This window comes from Prosopis cineraria, unplaced genomic scaffold (assembly GCF_029017545.1).
Source record: "Prosopis cineraria cultivar Desert tree isolate PC_DT_omini unplaced genomic scaffold, ASM2901754v1 PC14, whole genome shotgun sequence".
Classification (NCBI taxonomy): Eukaryota; Viridiplantae; Streptophyta; class Magnoliopsida; order Fabales; family Fabaceae; genus Prosopis; species Prosopis cineraria.
Window position 1 is genome coordinate 22737830 of NW_026555345.1, and position 18657 is coordinate 22756486.

General features: G+C 33.6%; 2 protein-coding genes across 5 annotated transcripts; both read right to left on the reverse strand.

The window, feature by feature from the left end:
• Positions 1-955: 955 nt before the first annotated feature.
• On the reverse strand, positions 956-8932 carry LOC129293430 (uncharacterized). Of its 4 annotated transcripts, none has more exons than XM_054931393.1 (11): positions 8572-8932; positions 7292-7456; positions 7091-7209; positions 5215-5289; positions 3613-3706; positions 3449-3508; positions 3091-3156; positions 2902-3000; positions 2207-2251; positions 1381-1483; positions 956-1249 (listed from the first exon to the last, which is right to left on the reverse strand). In XM_054931393.1, exons 1-11 carry the CDS (start codon positions 8689-8691, stop codon positions 1179-1181), a joined length of 1017 nt encoding a protein of 338 aa, XP_054787368.1. In that variant the 5' UTR covers positions 8692-8932; the 3' UTR covers positions 956-1178. The 4 variants fall into 4 exon arrangements, with proteins under 4 accessions (XP_054787368.1, XP_054787367.1, XP_054787370.1 ...); XM_054931392.1 differs by having other exon boundaries at positions 3091-3171; XM_054931395.1 differs by lacking the exon at positions 3613-3706 and adding an exon at positions 3746-3764.
• Positions 8933-12268: 3336 nt separating this feature from the next.
• On the reverse strand, positions 12269-14418 carry LOC129292729 (S-adenosylmethionine decarboxylase proenzyme 4-like). The gene has a single exon (XM_054930353.1). It carries the CDS (start codon positions 14010-14012, stop codon positions 12972-12974), a length of 1041 nt encoding a protein of 346 aa, XP_054786328.1. The 5' UTR covers positions 14013-14418; the 3' UTR covers positions 12269-12971.
• Between the last annotated feature and the right edge of the window lie 4239 nt (positions 14419-18657).

Below are 18657 nucleotides of genomic sequence, written 5' to 3' on the forward strand. Positions count from 1 at the left end.
TTAAAGGGAGTTATCTCTCATGTTTAATTGCAAGAAAATGTGTGCTCCCATATGTGTATGTGTTTAAACCAATATTATGGCATTTTACAAATATACTCCTTTCGTTTGAAAATATAAGATATTTTTTTAAAAATTAAATATTAAAAAGTGTAAAATATTTTTAATCTTTCAAGATGTAATTATTACTCTTTTTTTAAAAGTGTCCTTATTAATAAATAACTTTATATTTATTATAAGGTGTTTAATAGGAGTAAATATGAAGAGATAAAATTAGTTTGAAATGAGGTAACTATTTTATTAGGGGATAAAATTCGATTGAAAATGCCTTATATTTTTAAATAAAGAAAGTACATCTTTGAATTGACCATGAAAAATAGTATAAAAAAACAAAAAATTAATCCATATTAAAAATTAACAAGTTTTTACACTCTAAAAATAAAAAGTCCAAAATAATAATTTCAGTCATGAGATGCATTTTTCAAATATTTTTATATAATGCATAACACCGCCTTTGTAATTACATGCAATTAAAGAAAGAGAGAATGACATTAGAATTTCTTGCGAAGAAGACGACGATGACAATAAACTTTATCTCACTAGAGAAAGTTAGTTATATAAATTGTATGATGTTATTACGCTCTATTACTTACCAAATTTTTAGGAATGTTATTAACCAAAAAGTTCCGACCAATAATTTCCATAAATATTCTTTCTGACCTTTTTTTTATCTCTCTTAATAGAGTTAAAAATTATCTATTTCACTCTCCTTACTAGTGTCTCCCACTACTTTAATACATGTTCAAATCATTTCAACAACCATCATAAAACTTTGTTATTCCCTGTGAAGAAATTAATAATGCTTTGGTCCCTTAATACATTATCCTTCTGAAACTTAAACTCACATGGATTCCTTTTGGAATGTATATCAAAAACAAAAACAAAAACAAAATAAATCTATCTGGAACGGCTGTATTAAATATTAATACTTCTAATACAGTTTACATATCACAAAAATATGAGCTCTTTTTTTCACCTTGTCGACTGAAAAACTATTGGACCATTCATTCACACATTAGTTGTTCACAAGCAGCAATATGAATTATGACGTCACTTACATCAAATTGACCACCAAAAAGGAAAAAGAAAAAATCAATGTAGCTGGTAGATCAGTGAATAACTCAGCACGATACTCTTTCAATTTCCTTCATGATAAGCTCCTTTTCCTCTTCAAATTGCTCATCTTCTGAACCTGAACATGACATAAAAAGATACTAGCAGTGACTCAGATGGTCAGGAATTGAGTGGTATTGTAGAATAATCTATACACATAGAAAGTGCGTATAGATTTCAAAGCGATTTATTCCTTAAAAGCACAGTCACCTTTTCCAGGAGAGAGATCACGAAGCAATTCCAGCAGCTTCTCCCGGTTCTTTGACAATATAATTTTTACCTCTCGTGGTTTATTAGGATTAGCAACAAAAACCTGCATAAACATGGCGGAAAACATGTTACAGATTATCATCTCTGCAGAAAACTTGTACTCTCTCTCGTACTATTGATGTTGTCTTAAAAAAAAAAAAATCTCAATTTACCCTCATTAAATACATCATCTTTAAAAATACTCTCTCTCTCCCGTAACATTTTGCTAGTCATAAATTGTGAAAGGGTAAAATTGAAAGAAATTAATTAATATCCACTTTTTTATGCAAAGTGACTTAAAAAAAGGTCCTTAAATTCTTCCTTGAAGGTGACTTGCATATAGAACTGGAGGGGGTATGTTGCAGTTTATATTTTCAAAAAATGACGACAGCAAAAAGTGAGGGGGGGGGGGACTGGCCGTGCTTTTAGCATATACATATATAACAAGTCTACTAATCAATTCAAAACTTGTGTCAAATATGCATTTGCCAAAAGTTAGTAAATGAATTATTTAAAAAAAAATATGTACAAGCCATTTCTTAAAGAGAGAGGGAGAAAGGAAAAGGGGGGAAAAAAAAAGACAATGCTTACATAAAGTCTCTTGTCATGTAGATTATTGCGTAAAACCAATTCATTATCCAACTCTATTGACAAATTTTTAATTTTTAACCAAGTGCTCTAAGATCATAAATGCTGAATGCATCTGATTATCAGACATTATTTAGAATTTTTAACAAAACCACAATGAGCTTATCAAGTAAATTTGAACATGAAGGGTAGAAATCACCTTGAAAATGTGGAAAGCAGATATCTGAATGTTTTTACTTGAGTCCTGCCCAGTCCGACATCAAAAATAAAAAACTAACTACAAAATAAAGCTCATACAGAAGGGGAAAAAAATATAATAAATTTATGCTATTAGCATATATGAAACACGTAATATCAAGCTTATTTTAACATCGGACGTTCATTATTAACTTAAGGAGTATAAGAACACGCGAATCACATAAAGCAACTGAACAAAATTATGCACCGATATTGTGGTCTCCACTGGTTGCCAGGTGTCCACAGAAGCAAAAATATATATATATATATATATATATATATTACATTACATACTCAAGTTCAAACAACTCTTCGATCCTTGACATATCAAGTATGGAAAATGATGCCACAATAAACTGGAACTAGAAGAACAAACATGAAATTGCCAGTCCATGTAGTGAACGAATGCTAAACGAAGTGATCAGATCCAACGGATAAGACGAACTTTCTCAGTTCACTAAGTACACAGATTGGATCCAAGAGAAACAAGAAGCTGTACACCACCCAAAAACAAGTACGGAGACAAACTAAAGCAACAGATGCTCAATTATCCATTTACCAGGCAACATATAGTCTCCAAAGAAGTAAACAAATTGATTAAGTAAAATCCAATTAGTCATGGGGAAAAAGAATTTACAAAATGAAGATAAACTATACCCTCAACAATGTCATCATGACTTTCAGGTAACGAACTTCTAAGATGTAGCGTTTCATTATTTGGGAATTTGGAGCCTCCAAAAGAAACTCTGAGAGAAGCTAAAATCCATATACATCTAACTGTCAAAAATCTCATAAATCAAAAGATTACCATACACCAAAATATGAAAAATCACTATCAGAACTAACCTTTAAAGACTGCCTCCTTGTGACATAATTAGGAGATGTCAACAATTTCTCATATAAATCAAAGAACTGGAACAATAAGTCCTGTTAGAAAAGCTGTAATATAATATGGATTACGGGCAATAAAAACACCCCAATAATGAGCCTGCATCATGCACATGCTGAAAGATGATATAGCCCTCTAGGTGAAGTTAACTATCTCCCAATGAATAGTTATCTAGATGGTTAAAATGTTCTCCATGAGGCTAGATCTCCTATTCTCCTGGCCGTAAATATTCACACTATGTGCAGGAATTTTGCATTTGCAGTATTGAGTGCTGACTTCATGTGTTCAAATAAGTGAAATGAGGAGAACACAAACCTCATCATAATGAGCTGTCAAAAATTCAGACACCACTTCTTGATGTTTAGTAAGAAGATCCTGCAAAACAATCCTTATAGATGTATAATGGTAGCAGGTGGAAGTCTAAATCATTAAGAAGTGCCACTGGGTATGCATAAAAATAGGAAGAATTCAGATCCCACCTTAAGAGTAGAAAAAGCATCAGAAGCAACATCAAAGGTAGGCAACTCTACAAATTTAAAGAACAACACGAAGCTTGCAGACTCCAATATATATCTAAAAAAAAAAAAATATTAGAATCATGAAATCGAGTACCTGGTTAATCTTCCACAGACTGCATGGAAAGGACCAGTCTCAGAAGGGATATTGATAGTTAAAATCATCCATTAATTTTTACTATCTAAATATTTATTAATTACTACTAAAATTCAGAAGGAAGGATATGGCAACAGTGGGTATTACAAGCTATATGTACACTATTGCCTCCATTACAAAGGAGTTATCATTTAAGGTTATGCATATAGATTAAAAAAACTATTACAAACTACATGGCACAGCATCTGAGCTCCACCAACCATTGTTTCTATCCATGAAGGGTAAAATAGTACAATAATAATGATGTAATATATGCTTCATTGAATTTCTAAGTGATAACTATTTTGAAACAAAACAAAAACTCCCAAAGGATAATGATTTTGACATGGAGGAAATACTAGACATGTATAATAACAACTACTCATGGAGCTTCACTTGATAGGTTGAACTAGTTGAAGTGGTCTTCAACTTATTATCAGCTTCTTCAATCAAGGTCAGAGATTCAATCCCTGCCATCTCCCATTCCCTGATTTTTTATTTTTGGACATTAATTCTTTAAGGTACAAATGAATTTAAACACAAGGTTTGGTGGGCCTCTGTTTAATTCATACTTCAAGCCCAAAAGGCTTTTATGTGAGGGAGCATGCTGGAGATTACAGTAGAAACTATTCATGAGTCCTCAATCAACAACTTAAGGTTACAAAAACTATTCATGGGCTTCACTTAACAGAACCAGCTTTTGAACCAAAGTGGTACCCAACAAATGCCTTTCAAAATTATTAAACACTTCCAGTTAGATTTTACTCAAATTCTTTGGTTATGATAATTAATTGAATTACGTACACTTAATCTTTTAACATGAAACTACTTGGGAATTTTTTCAATGATTTTAAAAAAAAAACAATAAAAACAGTTCAAATAAAAAAGGCTGAGTTTTACCAGAACATTTTTGTAAGCACAGAATAGAAATATCCTAGATAGACCCCCTCTTACCTTGACAACATTCACTCTCACCTAGTCCTAATTATATAATATTCTCCTTGAAATAAAGCCAAAACCTTTTAAAAGAATGAAGTTCATGAAACTCAAACATGACCTCAAGAAAATGCCAAAAAGTTACAATGTCCCTGAGTTCATAATCAAGTAAGGAATCTCAAAGGATGCATGACAATGGAAAATATTGAAGCCATCATGATGTCAATACTAAGATGATGACACGAAAAGAGAAGAAGTTCATTCAATGTTGAATGTGGTCAATTTATAAATGTGCAAGAATGCACAAAATTCATTGTTACAATTCAATTAATTTTCTTCCTATAATGCTAAAAGTTATCTTATTCAAAAACAGAAAGTGTACACAAATTTCCAGCAAGATTGATATGAGCCTACAATGGATATGGAGACATAGGAAAGAAGAAAAACATAAAAAGTTGAAGGGAGGAAAAAACGACAATGTAGAAATATCTTACCTTGCAAGCGTTGGAAATTTGGCACATTCCCGCAACATCAGTCCACAGGTCAATGCAATTTCCTTGTTGTCATAGCTGCTTGGATGAAGATACATACAGGATGCATGAGCAGCTATTTAGACTTACAATAATAACATTAAGTAAGGATAAAATTTCCTTAAGTAGCCAATGAATCTTAAATTGTTTAGGATTGCTAAGAGATTATCCATATTAAGAAAAGTCACTTTTACTATAATTGGTTTAGAAAGAATTCTGAAACAACTTGATTTTTGAGAGTACCATGCTTAAGTGCTGTAAGTGAAATTGTATTTGTTTAAGCATGAGAGAAAATCAATTTCTGACATTTAATCACAACAAATGGGCATAGAGTTGGCATGTTATGTCTAAAATCAACACATCTGGGTAATTTAGTCAAATTGTTTATGTATAATTAAGGGCAAAATCACTGAGGCAAGAGTCAAAAGAAGGCTTGACATCCTTCTGCTAAAACCAATTTTTTCATAATCACTTTTATTATAATCCATTAGGTGTGTTGGGATTGCAGAAGAGGATGGAAGAGGAAATTTAATTCTGATATTCTAATTAGTTTAGATTTAATCTAACTTTTCTTTCCTTTAGAATAAATATTGATAGACAAGAATGGATAAGAAGATGAGGGGGGAATCATCTTTGTTCAAATATGAAACAAAGAAAATGCTTGAAACAAGATTACCTTCCATTCTAATCTCTATTCTCCTCAGTCCAAACATACAGCAGTAGATTCCCAAAAGAAGAAAAAAAAAAAAAAGGAAGAAGAAAACAAGATTTACTTTTGGGAACAAAACAGTAATTTTGGGAAGCCAAAATGCAATTTTAGACCATCTTTAATACTCCCTTCATTCAAAATGTAAGGCATTTTTAACCAAATCTCACCCCTAATAAAGTAATTGCTTGTCTTCAAACTAACACCATCTTTCTATATTTATTCTTATTTAATACATGTTTCACTCTAAAATAAATATAAAATAATTTATCTATTATGGAAACTTTTGGGAAACGTACAATAATTACACCTTGAAACACTACAAATGCCTTATATTTTTCAACATTCAACTCCTCAAAAAGTACTTTACATTTTTGAATGGTGAGAGTAATAACAAGGAACATAGTCAAACTTTATCCATTGTTTCACTGGTAAGGCCAACAAGGTCAACCAATACTTGTTTTACTCAAAATTTTCTAAAGAAGAAAAGAGTTTGGTTCGGTATGAGGTCTTAGCAGCAAATTTACATCTTTCAAGATACTAATGCGAATATTACATTACCATAAGTACACTGCTAACGAATTCTTTTAAGGAATGCAAAAATAGTGATAGAAATAGACGAGCAATAAGGAAGAGGTGATCAATATGTAACGAAATCTTTTGACATGGAAGCAAAACTCAATCCTATCAATTGTATGTTCTAAATGTACCGGACATATATACATATTTTATAACAATGAGCAGCCCATAATAGATATGACGTTGCACTTGGCATTTTTTGGTGACCCTTAGAATTTAGAAACTATTTTAAGCAACAACAGAAAAGCAAGTTTAGTTTCTTCATCCCCAAGGTAGTTTCACAAACTCTATTCTGATCATATTTTCTCCTTCACTAACTTCTTGCAAGGTTGTAGTCCATGAAAAAGTAATACAACACATGCTGAAAAAAGAGACAATATTGCTTCAAATTTTGCACAGGTTATTAATTTTATCCTTTCCAAATTTACAAGCCTCGGATTTGACATGATAAATCCATAACTTGGAAAAGTACACCCTTAAGAGAAGAGGAAAGAAGAGAGTGAAATGCAGTTGAAAATTTTGCGGAAAACAGTTGTGATGCATCAAGCAACTTACCATACCACAAGAAAGTCCAGTAACTCAGAGTGTTGTTCAAGGTATTCTACACAACAGTATTTGGAATCAACCTTTTGTTTCAACAATACGGACCAGCAGTGTACTAAATCTTTTCTTGCCTGTATCAGAATTCACATCACTATAATGAGAACCATTTAGCCAACTGCTCATTTTAGTGCTTGCTACCAATCTAAATCTTACTTCCCAACCCAGAGTTGGCAGCTTGTGAATTAGAAGATCAACAACATCCTCTTTGCAAACTTCATCTGCTAGCTGGGTAACCTGATCCATGTTTGGTTCTGATTCCCCATCCCCAGAAAGCATGCACCTCATTGTCACAAAATTCTTCTCAACTTCCTCTAAAGCCTATGATAAAGCATAAAAAAATCAATCATCTAATATTAAATCAACTACAGTCAATAAAATGTTTGCACCTATAGGTCATTATTTCTTCATTTGCTTCTCAGAACAAGATGAAAGTAATTAGAAGCATTCCTGAGATGGAAGCTAAACAGCTACGTCTCTGATATCCTTTGAGATGATTAATAACCAGATATAAACCAGTTATCTACCACTCAAACTATAATAATTTCGTTTTCAGGTCAGTGTCTTTTGTGCATGCTCTCTGACTTAAAGTTTTAAGTTCACAAGTTCACGTATTACAAGTTTGCAACCACCATATGTAATATTACCACAGATATTACAAAACTATGAATAGAATGAAGTGTTACATCTTTTTATTCTCAAGTTAAATTTGCTGTGCCTTCTTTTATTTTCTTAACAGGTTTCAGTTATATTAGTTTCATAATGTAATGGATGAGTGCCTTTTTTTTGGGGCATGGGAAAGGGAATTCTCCCTTGATTCTGACTTTGCCTTTGCAATACAGGATTCTTGCTTACTAACTTCTTACTCCATTTGGATATAAAAGGACTTATCTAGAAAACTTCATTTATAAGAAATACAAAATGGAAACATGCCAACTCCATTAGAAAGATTCTAGGAGCTAATCAGAGCATCCGCCGTTTATAAAACATGCAAATAGGAAAGCTGATCACTTGAAATCCTTTCTGTAAAGTATTACTCCGCCAATAATGCCACTTAAATAAAAAATTTGATGTGATCGCAAAAATTAAAAATAAACAATTAAGATATCACAGAAAGTTACATTAATATTCGATTAAAAAAAAACAGAGAGAGAGGAAAAAGAAAAAATCACGTTCGCGTGTAAAACAGAATATTCATTGCACAACACATAATGGTGACAAGAACTGACCTCCAATGGAACAATCCGCATGACAACTTGAGAATATTATAATTATCAGCAAATCAAGTCCGCACATTTAACTAAGAAATGAAAGCTTAAAAACAGCATTAAGGATTTGGATCGAAAGGATGCCGATTGTGTGGGTCCATCTAGGTGAACACGAGTGAAATTGGTATGAGAAAAAACTAATAGTAGAAAACAGAATAGAAGCAAAACCTTCTCGAGAGCTTTAACTTCAACAACAGTCTTGGTATCGAGAGCATTAAGACTCTCCCTGGTAGACTTGGCCACCTCCTGTGGCGTTTTAGGCCTCGCCTTGAAGAAAGAGAACGACATGATAATCGGTTCCCCAATGAACTTCCTCTCGTTCTCTTCTCCCTTTCCCTTTTTGTTTGCCTCTTTCTTACCTGTTGATCTTCGGACGAAATATGCAGCTGATGATGATGGAATTGCTTCTTCTTCCGAAATTTTCTGATCGTAATTATCGATCACTCATCGCCATTGTGAATCATTGCGAGCTTCGATTCACAGAGGGAGATGAATTTTCGAAAGCTTCTCATTTTTTATTTCCCAACTCGTAAACATGACTCAGTTGTTGTGGCTCGTGACTCGCGGCATTTTATATTATGGAAAATGACAACGGTCCCTCCATGGAATGAAAAACAAACATAATTTATAAAATTACTCTCTATTAAACACAAAAATATACATAATATTATTAAAATCATCACTATAATCTGTAAATATTATTAATATCAGTTAAAAAAATAAAAAAATTATATTTTATTATTAGCATAGAAATTAGGTGGGCCTCGTCCCCTTGCATGGGAATTATTATTATTATTATTTCTCCATGTGAAATAGCGAGAGTGATGTAATAAAATATGACCAATCTGTTAGAGTGGGTTTCATTTTGAAAAAATGACATTTAAGTTCCGTATAAAAAAATTTATTATCAAAAAATCTTATAAAATTTACAAAATTTAAATTTTAAATTTTATGCATTTACAACTTAATTAAAAACATTAATAATTAAATAACAGTCATTTATAACTTGTTATTTTCTTTTACAAATTGTGAATAACTATTACTTAGCTGTTAATATCTTTAGTCAAATTGTAAATGATCGAGATTTGAAATTTAAAAGTATTTTATAAATTTTATTGGATCTCTTGATAATAAATTTTTTTTATTTGAGACCTAAATATAATTTTTCCTTTCATTTTACTTTTTTACTCAAGTTGAATTATGTTAAATTAGATTAGAATAAATTAGATGGATGGATATATCACTTTTGTAATTTTTCATCCAAACTTAATTGATCGCTTGAAGAACCTTGGTCCACTTACAAATTTTTGGCCACTCTGTCCAAACTTAAAGGGATTAACAAAATTAAGTATATCTCAATGAAATTAATTCCTACAGTGTCAATTGTCTACTTTTAAAACTATAAATTAACATTGCAAACGTATCAATGATTAAATTAAAGAGACTGAAAATAATAAAATAAAATTATGGAGATTAAAAATAAAATGCAATTAAAATATAAAGATCTATGGTTTTTTTTCTTTTTTTACAAAAAGATTCTTTTGATTGACTTAATTTCGCTGAACAATTCAAGTGTTAAATTTAATTAAAGTCATTTTTTGTTAATTTTAAACAAATTTGATTTTAATTATTTGTGGCATGATAATTAATTTAAATTTAATTAAAAATTCAAGGAATAAATGCTTCCCTCGAATAAAAAAAGTACTTCCTCCATTAAAAAATATAAGACTTTTTTTAAGAGTTTGATTAAAAAAATATAAGATATTTTTAATATATTAAGGTATAATTACTAATTAATGTGTTTTAAATTTTTTTAATAAATAAATTATTTTATATTTATTTTTAAATGAAACATCATATTATATAAAGAAAAATATAAAAAGATAATATTAATTTAAAAACAGTTAATTAATAAATATGAAAAAGATTGTATTAATTTAAAATAGTTAACTAATCATTTTTTAATGAGGCCTTCCCTCCCTCTCCTCCCCCCTCCTTTCCCATTTCCCAATAAAAAGTGGTTTCCCCACACCAAACACACCAAACATTGCATTGAAATCATCTCTGAAGGAGGGGACGGCATGGGATGGAAGCTAAAGAAGGAGACGTTGAACACAAAAGGTCACATTTGAAAATTTGGAAAAATCAATGGCTTTATAGTTTAGTAGTACATATTAGCATCAAATCACGAGTTTGATCGCTTGTTCTGCCTTTTGAGATCTCCAAATAAAAAGTTATGGGAAAAAAATGAGGGATATTTATTTAGGTCTTTATTAGGAGTTGGGATGCTAAATTCTGTTATTTTGATTGAACCTTGATTTTCAAGAAATTGAATTCATTCAAACCAAATCAAAAATATTCTAGTGTAATGTTTAGTGCGTGAAAAAGTGTTTTCTGCCAAAAAGAGAAATACATTTATTTTATTTTATTTTTAAATACATTTTTATCTAAAATAAATGTTTTTCACTGTATCAAACATGTGAGAATTTCCTTTTCTCCTTCATTTCCAAGTCTCTCTCTCAGTCATTATCAAGAAAATGAGAAATGTAAGTGTGTGCGGTGCTCGTATTTGGTCCCTTTCAAGAGAAAAATTGGAGCACTATTTTGTTTTGTTTGTATCAGCAGATTCCTTCTCTTTGTATGAGAGAGACAGGGGGGGGGGGAATTTCTCTCTTTAGTGGTACAAAAAAAAATATTATTTATTTACAAGCTTTTTTTGGTCCTAATTCTACTCAATATTAGATATATTTTTTTACATTCTTGTTCACACTTTTTTTTTATAAGAACATTCACACTTAAATTTAATTACAATGTTTGATAGGTCAAAAAAAATATTCTTTAAAAATAAACGAGAAATTAATTCATTTCATTATCTTTTTAAATACATTTTTTATGTCTCTTTTAAAAAACATTTTTCTCCTAAACCAAATAAGTTGACCAAAAACAGCAAGCATGTATATAAAAAGATAATAAATTATCACCTACTTTTGCATTTATTTTTAGGAGGGAATAAGGGATTGCATTTTAGCAGGCTTCACAAATTTGGAATCTAGATCCTCTCTTTTTAGTTTTCCCCATTGTTTATACAGAGTTACATATATACCAACCAAAAAGTGGGGGGAAAGATGGATCCATGTATAATTTCCTTCACTTTCTTTTCTAATCCTTCAAATCATACAATCTAGGCTCTATTTCCATGAAGAAGAAGGGAAAAAAAAAAAACAAAAAGGGATCAAGAGAAGCCACTGTAAATACTATGAACCTACTTGTATCCATGTTTTAGATGGTGTGACTTGTATTATATGAAACACATAGGGTTATTATGAACCTTTTTGGCTAGATCTCCCTTATTTATAATTAAAAAGGCAGACTTGTATATTATATGAAGAATTTGGGACAAATTATTATTGCTTCTCTACTTGTCTCCTACTTTTGTGTCTTTTGTCATCTATTCCCCTTATTCTACATGGCTTGTCTGTCACCCAAATTCAATTATGGCCACGTGCATGTTAAGTTTCATACTACCACTACCACCATCAACACCACAAAACCATATTTTATCCGCAAGACCAGAAGGGAAGGTAGATAGCTAGGGTTGTTTAAACTTAAAAATAACAAAGATTTCCCTAAAATCTATGCACCCACTTTAGTTTCTTTTGTAGTTTGTGTGTGCGTGCATGTGTGTGTGTTAAGCACTAGATAAGATGATATTTTCTGTGAAGTGAAAAGCCCATGCAAAAGGAAATGTGATATGACCTATCAAAACTTTCCACACAACTCAGAATCTCAGATATTGCTTCATGCACCTATACTCTTTCTGATTGCAGAAACAGCACAAGATCAGTGAAGAGAAATGATCAATATATACCAAAAGCAAGATTTTGTTCTTTAATAATCTAGAAACAGAGCATAAAAGACAAGAGAGGTAGATGATAGAGGGGGGGAGAGAGAGATAAATATAGCCTCAAGCAAGAGCACTTTAAAAACCCACTACACAAGCTCAAAAATCTTAGGCGTGACAAGCCTAAGTGGGGTGCATTATCATGATCATCCAGTAAACACCTTCCCCACCCTACCTTCCCACCTTCTATTTTTTTTTTTTGGCCATTTTAAAATAGACAAAATTTAAATACAATTTTTAAAGTACTGGTTATTAAATTTTTTAATAAAGATATGATAAGTGGAAGTTTTTTATAATCCAAAGTCACATAATTAAATGTTTCAAAAGAATTTATCCACATATCATATATTTATTAAAAAATTTAATAACAAACGCCTAAGAAACCTTGACTCAATAGTCAAAACCGCAGCCTTCCTTCCAAAACCAATGCCTTCTTCCTCATCCCTCAGCTCTTCAATCTTGAATACCACTTCTTTTGTACCTTTCTAAACAAGTCAGCCCCAACATTCATCATCCACAATAATCACATTTAGCCATGTCATCCATCATCCCCTAGAATTTTCAACTAATTCTAACTCCCTATCTACTATCTCTCCGTCCTCTACTACTGGCCGCCGCTGCCGCCACCATTCTCTCGCTGCTGTCACCCCTTTATATCTTGAAGCCTTTAAGTGCTTTTCCGGCGAGATGTAAATGTTTGAAACACAACACTACCAGCTGCAGGAAACTGGTCCATTGCACAACTCCGGCATTTCAAACCCAGAGGCTCGACGGCACTGGCCACACGTGTCCATATGTTGTTTTTATAGTCACTGCATGTAGTGGACACAGACATAGTACCTGGTCGGAAAATATGAACCACCTTCCTTAATGCATGCACTATATCATCGTTGATGGAGCCAACGCATTCAAAGCTTGCATAACTGTAACCATCCTCTGGAGTGACGTGAATGGTGGAGTACCAATCCCCATCCATGCCATTCATAGAATATCCACATGGATCAAATGCAAAGTCACAAATAAGTGCTTCAGGGTTTATCTCATTGATGCCTGTGAGCTCTGTCATGTCCTTCCCAGCAGAGTCGCCGGTTTTCCCATCCCCAGGCCGCCGGAAGAACTTGCGAGCAAGGATGGGATCAAGCTCTGTCATACAGATCTCCATGGTGTATGATGATGATGATTCACTTTCACGGAGGTAAGGTATGTCAGAATCATCACTAGCAGTGAAAACATGCCAAGAATGGAATGAAGATTTAGAGGGCATGATGGAAGCTTTTCTGTAACAGAGATTCGCAGGGATGGTCTCTTCCAAATACAAAACTTCATCTTTGAAGCTAGTGTGAGGGAAAGGTTGAGACTTTGGGAAGATGAAGCTGCCTCTGGTGTAGCGGCAAGAGCAGAGGGTGAGGCCTAAGTGATGCTGAGCATAGTAGATCAAGGGACGGATGGATTTGAGAAGTTGAGTGGTCCCACAAGTCTTGATGATGATCTTGGTTGGGTAGACAAAGAGGCTCGATTCAGATAACACATAAGCATCAAAGAAGGAGTTGCCAACTGCCGAAACTACAGTGCACTGAACAGCTTCTAGGACTTGTTGGAGTGATTCAAGTTCAAGTTTCCTAAGACCCAGTTGGTGGGAAACTGGATCATCACCAAAGAAATGGAGCTCCAAGCGTTTCTCGAACCCTTCAAAACCAGAGACAGCCATTAGGTTGAGTGCGTATTGCTATGTGGGAAACGGGGATGTCACAGAGTAAAACAGAGCAAAACGTAGTTTTTGGAGGTGAAGAGATAAAGATTAGAGAGAACAGTGTGATTGGAATGTAGAAGAGGAGGTGAGAGAAAAGACTGGGGTCAATGGGATTTATAGTTGTGTGAATAAGAATGAGAGTGAGTGTATAGGAAGTAGGGGAGGTTTAGAAATTAGAAGAGAGCATGCGGGTGACGGAACCAAGAATCATGATTGTAGGCATAATGAAGTGAATAGGATGATGATATACAACAGTTTCTTATGCTTTTCTTTTCTTTTAATATGAAATCTTCTCATCCATCAGAGACAGCAATAGGAAACAGAATATATGTCCGTGCTCATCAATTCCTTGTTCCTTTGTCCCTGCCCATTCCATGTATCTATACTGTTGTGATGTTTGATCATGACATGTGAATTTACAAAACCAACGTTTAATTGAATCGATTACAGACAAATAGTTTGTAATTAAATTTTCACTGTTCAAGCAAACACAGCAAGTTTATACTTTAATGCTTTGCTTTTCGATGAAAATTTGATTTAAAATCAGCATAAAATATAAAAAATTACAAGAAATCCTACTAGTCATAAGTTATAAATATTATAAGCCGACTCATTCACTGTCCTCCATATAGTGCACGAGACTTCATATCTATTTTTACGGTGATGGGGTTGGAACTATCCACTATTATTGAGGAGAAAACTAGTTACCCAATTATATCCATGTTCTCGAAAGATGTAACATTTTCTTTTTTAAAAAAGAATTTTATCCATTCAATAGTATAAGGATCTTAATTCTTGATTTTCAATTTTATCAACTTTCATAAAATATAAATTGTATCACTCTTGATAAATATGAAACCTTTATATGTGTTCATGTATCTATCTATGATATCTAAAAAATATCCAAAAACTCTTTTTCCATTTACTTGTCTCCCCTTTATCCAAAGATTTTGGATTAAGGACAGGGGGGCCTATTTTGACTAGAAGACCTGGTTGACCTGATGCAAGGAAATGACAGACATAATTGTATTGAAACCATATCGTAAATTTCTTTTCACAATCACAGATAAAAATTAAAATCTAATAGGTGTCCAAGACATGAGTTATTCAAAGGAATATTTGATTTAGTAAGTCAAAATTCAAACATTCAACATAACTATCTGAATGATAGTTCGAATAAAGCAGAAACACATTCAACAAAACTATTCGAATGATAGTTCAAATAAAGCAGAAACATAATCATAAACCGAGCTAGATGTTCCACAAGACAACAATGATAAACCAAGGCTAACTGGTGTGCAAGGCAATTATTAGCTTGCCATAGGTAATTAAAATTGTCAATTAGGGCTACATTACTAGCAATTGAGGTTGAGAACAGCACACGAAATAGTTATTTTGCAACAAAAAAGTAAAAATTAGAAGTAAAGGATCCAATTGGTTGGGACTACGTGTAATATACTAATATGAGCATACCATATACACTGATTATGGCTAATGCATAATGGAAAGGAGAAAACAACTCAGTTGATGGAGACAGCATTGTCTATTCCAAGGAGAGCAGGTGCTAAACTGACGTGCCCAAAATGCCATCCATTTTTTGAGTTAGGATGATAATTGTTATTATGCAGAAGAAAAATTATGGGAAAAAAATAATACAAAAGGAATCAGGCGTGGCAGAAAAATAATGGGAATATCCTTGAATTAGGGGAGGCCGGTACGTGAAATGAAAAGCACTTGCATCATTTTTATTCTTCATGCAATTTCATGTTGCTAGGTGGCATTATCATTGTATTTATTTATTCTAGTAGCTTGTTTTCTGCATTTACCAAGGCATGCACGCACTGTTACAAACCATGTCAGAATCCAAATTAAAAAAGGATTCTCTTTATCTTCCAAGTGATTAGTCTTAAAAGTATAGGGGTTAGAAAGTAATCAAATAACTCTTTATCATTATGTTACCCGGAAGGGTCAACTTTTTTAGGTTGACAAGATACCATGTTATAATATGAATACATATGAATATATGATTCTAACTGCTAAACATAGCAAATTGCGTTTTCTTTTCTGACCAACACCCCAGCAGCTAAAACATAACTCTCTTCCAATATTGTCGGATATCAAGTTTATTTGGATCATAATGTTTAATTAACTAAGCTAGGTTTATGAAGGAACAGTAATTTTTAAGTAAAAGGGAGTAATTAGTGTTTTATCGTCTTTTAGAGGAAGTTTTGGCAGCTGGTCTTCCTACAGCTAAAACTACCTTCTCCATCATGGTTGTAATCTTCTTGGCTTTCAATTTAAGAGTATTGTCAAGATTATATTAATAATTCTACACAACCAACATTGGAGAAGCTTCCCCTTTTTCAGTATAGATGAGTGGACATAATTATTTGAAAAGGAAAGAGCTAGGTAGAAGACTAACCAAATGGGAGAAGGCGGACTGAATAAACTAAATTTTGGGGTAGAAAAGATGGGAGAGCAATGATGAAAATTTGTGAGTTCAGAATCAAATTTTGCAGTTTTAAGAGGTAGAAATGATGCAGAATGTATGGCGTCATGAATAAATCTGATGGGTGTGGCTGGCAACCTCCATTATGACCACAATCCACCTCTTTGTGATGCACGCGCACCACCAAACTCGAACACTATCTCCTAAGCCACACTTTTGCTATCTTACTCTCACACGCAAGCCAACCCCAGCATACCTCCACAGACACGCACAAAGAGTCGCACAATTTGCATATTAAGCTCATTCCCTTTATCTTCCACACTCATTATAAAGGGGAAAATGGTCAACCACTTTGCAGAATCAAATCTTACTTAAAAGTCTCAAACAACAAACTCTCAAGGAATTCCCAATTCCCACCTTTTCACATCAAAAGTATCAAGCCAAAATCTTGCTTTCTTACATTAATTGTTGAGTATTTTGAAGGGACAAAGAAATGGATTTTCAAAAAGAGTGTAAAAAAGTTTCAAGAGTTGAAATCCTAAGTTTTGGTCCCACTAAAAGTGGTCACTTTTCTAAACCCAACAAGCCTGAAAGCCACGTCCTCCTTCTCATTCCGTAGCTTAAATCATAATAATAATGCAACCACAAACCCATGATTGGTCCCACTATGCGCCCCCCGACAGCCACCGTGGATGACCCCACAGGAATACGCATCATCTAGCATGTGTCCCAACTTCATGGCACACTAGGACCCATCTTTGTACATGTTGTCCCCACGCAGCCCTTAGCTGCAAGACAATAGCAATAGTTGGTGAGGAGCGAAGCGGGATTTAGCCGCCATACTTGCTTCCACGCGCATCCATAGTTTGGCACACATGTGCAATTTGGCGTATTTGGGTCAGTAAGGAAAAAATTTTAGTGTGCACTATGAGCACCCCAGAAGTGCTACTGTGCCATGCGCACGGCACAACCCAAAAAAATGACAAAATGCAAGGATTGGAGCCCACCATGGCTGCAGCTCTAGTCTGGGAAAAAAGGGTTCCTTATCATGTTTTTAGTATGAGTTAGTGCTTACAAGCCATGAAGATTTTGGCTTCATTTGATATGTCCTTCTCAAGTTCGTCAAGAGTCAGAGGTCCCTGTGGCTAATGGCTTGGTTAAATCAAATGGATGTGGTCTGATGTGTCCTAGTCTTTTTTTATTTTGCTTTTTTTCCTCCTCTATAAAAGATAATGAGCAGTGCAGCACAAACAGGACTTTAATCCCGTGCACTTAGTGATGGTTGCTATTGGAGGAAAATGAACGAACATGTGGTGGGCAAAAGACCCCCTCATAATGCATCTTCTTCATATTTAATTCTATTCACAGGACTCGGGCATTAATTGATTGGAAGACTTGAATATAGCAAGCATGTATAATCTAAAAAGAATCTTGATGATTATGCAGACACGCTTGATAAAGGAAATCTCAGAAGGAGGATGAACCATTTCTTTATGTTTATATCAATATATGAACTTCCCAACAAAGAGAAGATCGGGGTATTAGTAACCTAAAATCTAAAACTATAATAGAAAGATGCTCCCATGAGAATGATGATTCTTCATAGTCATGCTAATATTTTTTGAAGCAAACAAGACACGTTCTAAAACTTTTTAAATTGGCCAATCTCTTGGGAAGTCCCCACGATCACAAAGACAATTACGGAGAGAGAAACAGAGGTACCTCATCAAAGCCACCGAATAATTTGAGTTTCCTTGTAATGTTTAACGTGATGCCTCGAGCCCTGCCAATACCACAGCTAAATCCATCTCGAAAGATGAAGATACAGAAAAAAGGAAGAATGAAAAAGCACATTTTATATGATAATATACTCAAAACATCATTTCTGTCGTGCCTTAGCCCCAACTTTCTTCTCTCACACTTCGAATACAAACTCTCTCTCTCTCTCTCTCTCTCTCTCTCTCTCTCTCTGCCCTGCAAAATTCGAATTTATCTTGAATCTTGATTGCACCACGCAAGCATCATTCTGGCGCGTGACCTTGTGTTTACAGTCTCATTCGCTCACTTTCCCTTACAAGAATGCTCACGCACTAACGCTAACTCGCTTCACACTCCGTCAAATCAAAAAAGAGAAAATTAAGTCAATGTTCCAAA

What these genes read in the sequence shown, in the direction of transcription:
- LOC129292729 (XM_054930353.1), bottom strand. Translation starts at nt 14,012, where the DNA reads ATGGCTGTCTCTGGTTTTGAAGGGTTCGAGAAACGCTTGGAGCTCCAT.
- LOC129293430 (XM_054931392.1), bottom strand. Translation starts at nt 8,691, where the DNA reads ATGTCGTTCTCTTTCTTCAAGGCGAGGCCTAAAACGCCACAGGAGGTG. An exon ending in AAATTTCCAACGCTTGCAAG is followed by an intron (nt 3,707 to 5,214) that starts GTAAGATATTTC and finishes TTTTTTTTTTAG; the next exon opens with ATATATATTGGAGTCTGCAA. An exon ending in CTGCTTTCCACATTTTCAAG is followed by an intron (nt 1,484 to 2,206) that starts GTGATTTCTACC and finishes ATGTTTATGCAG; the next exon opens with GTTTTTGTTGCTAATCCTAA.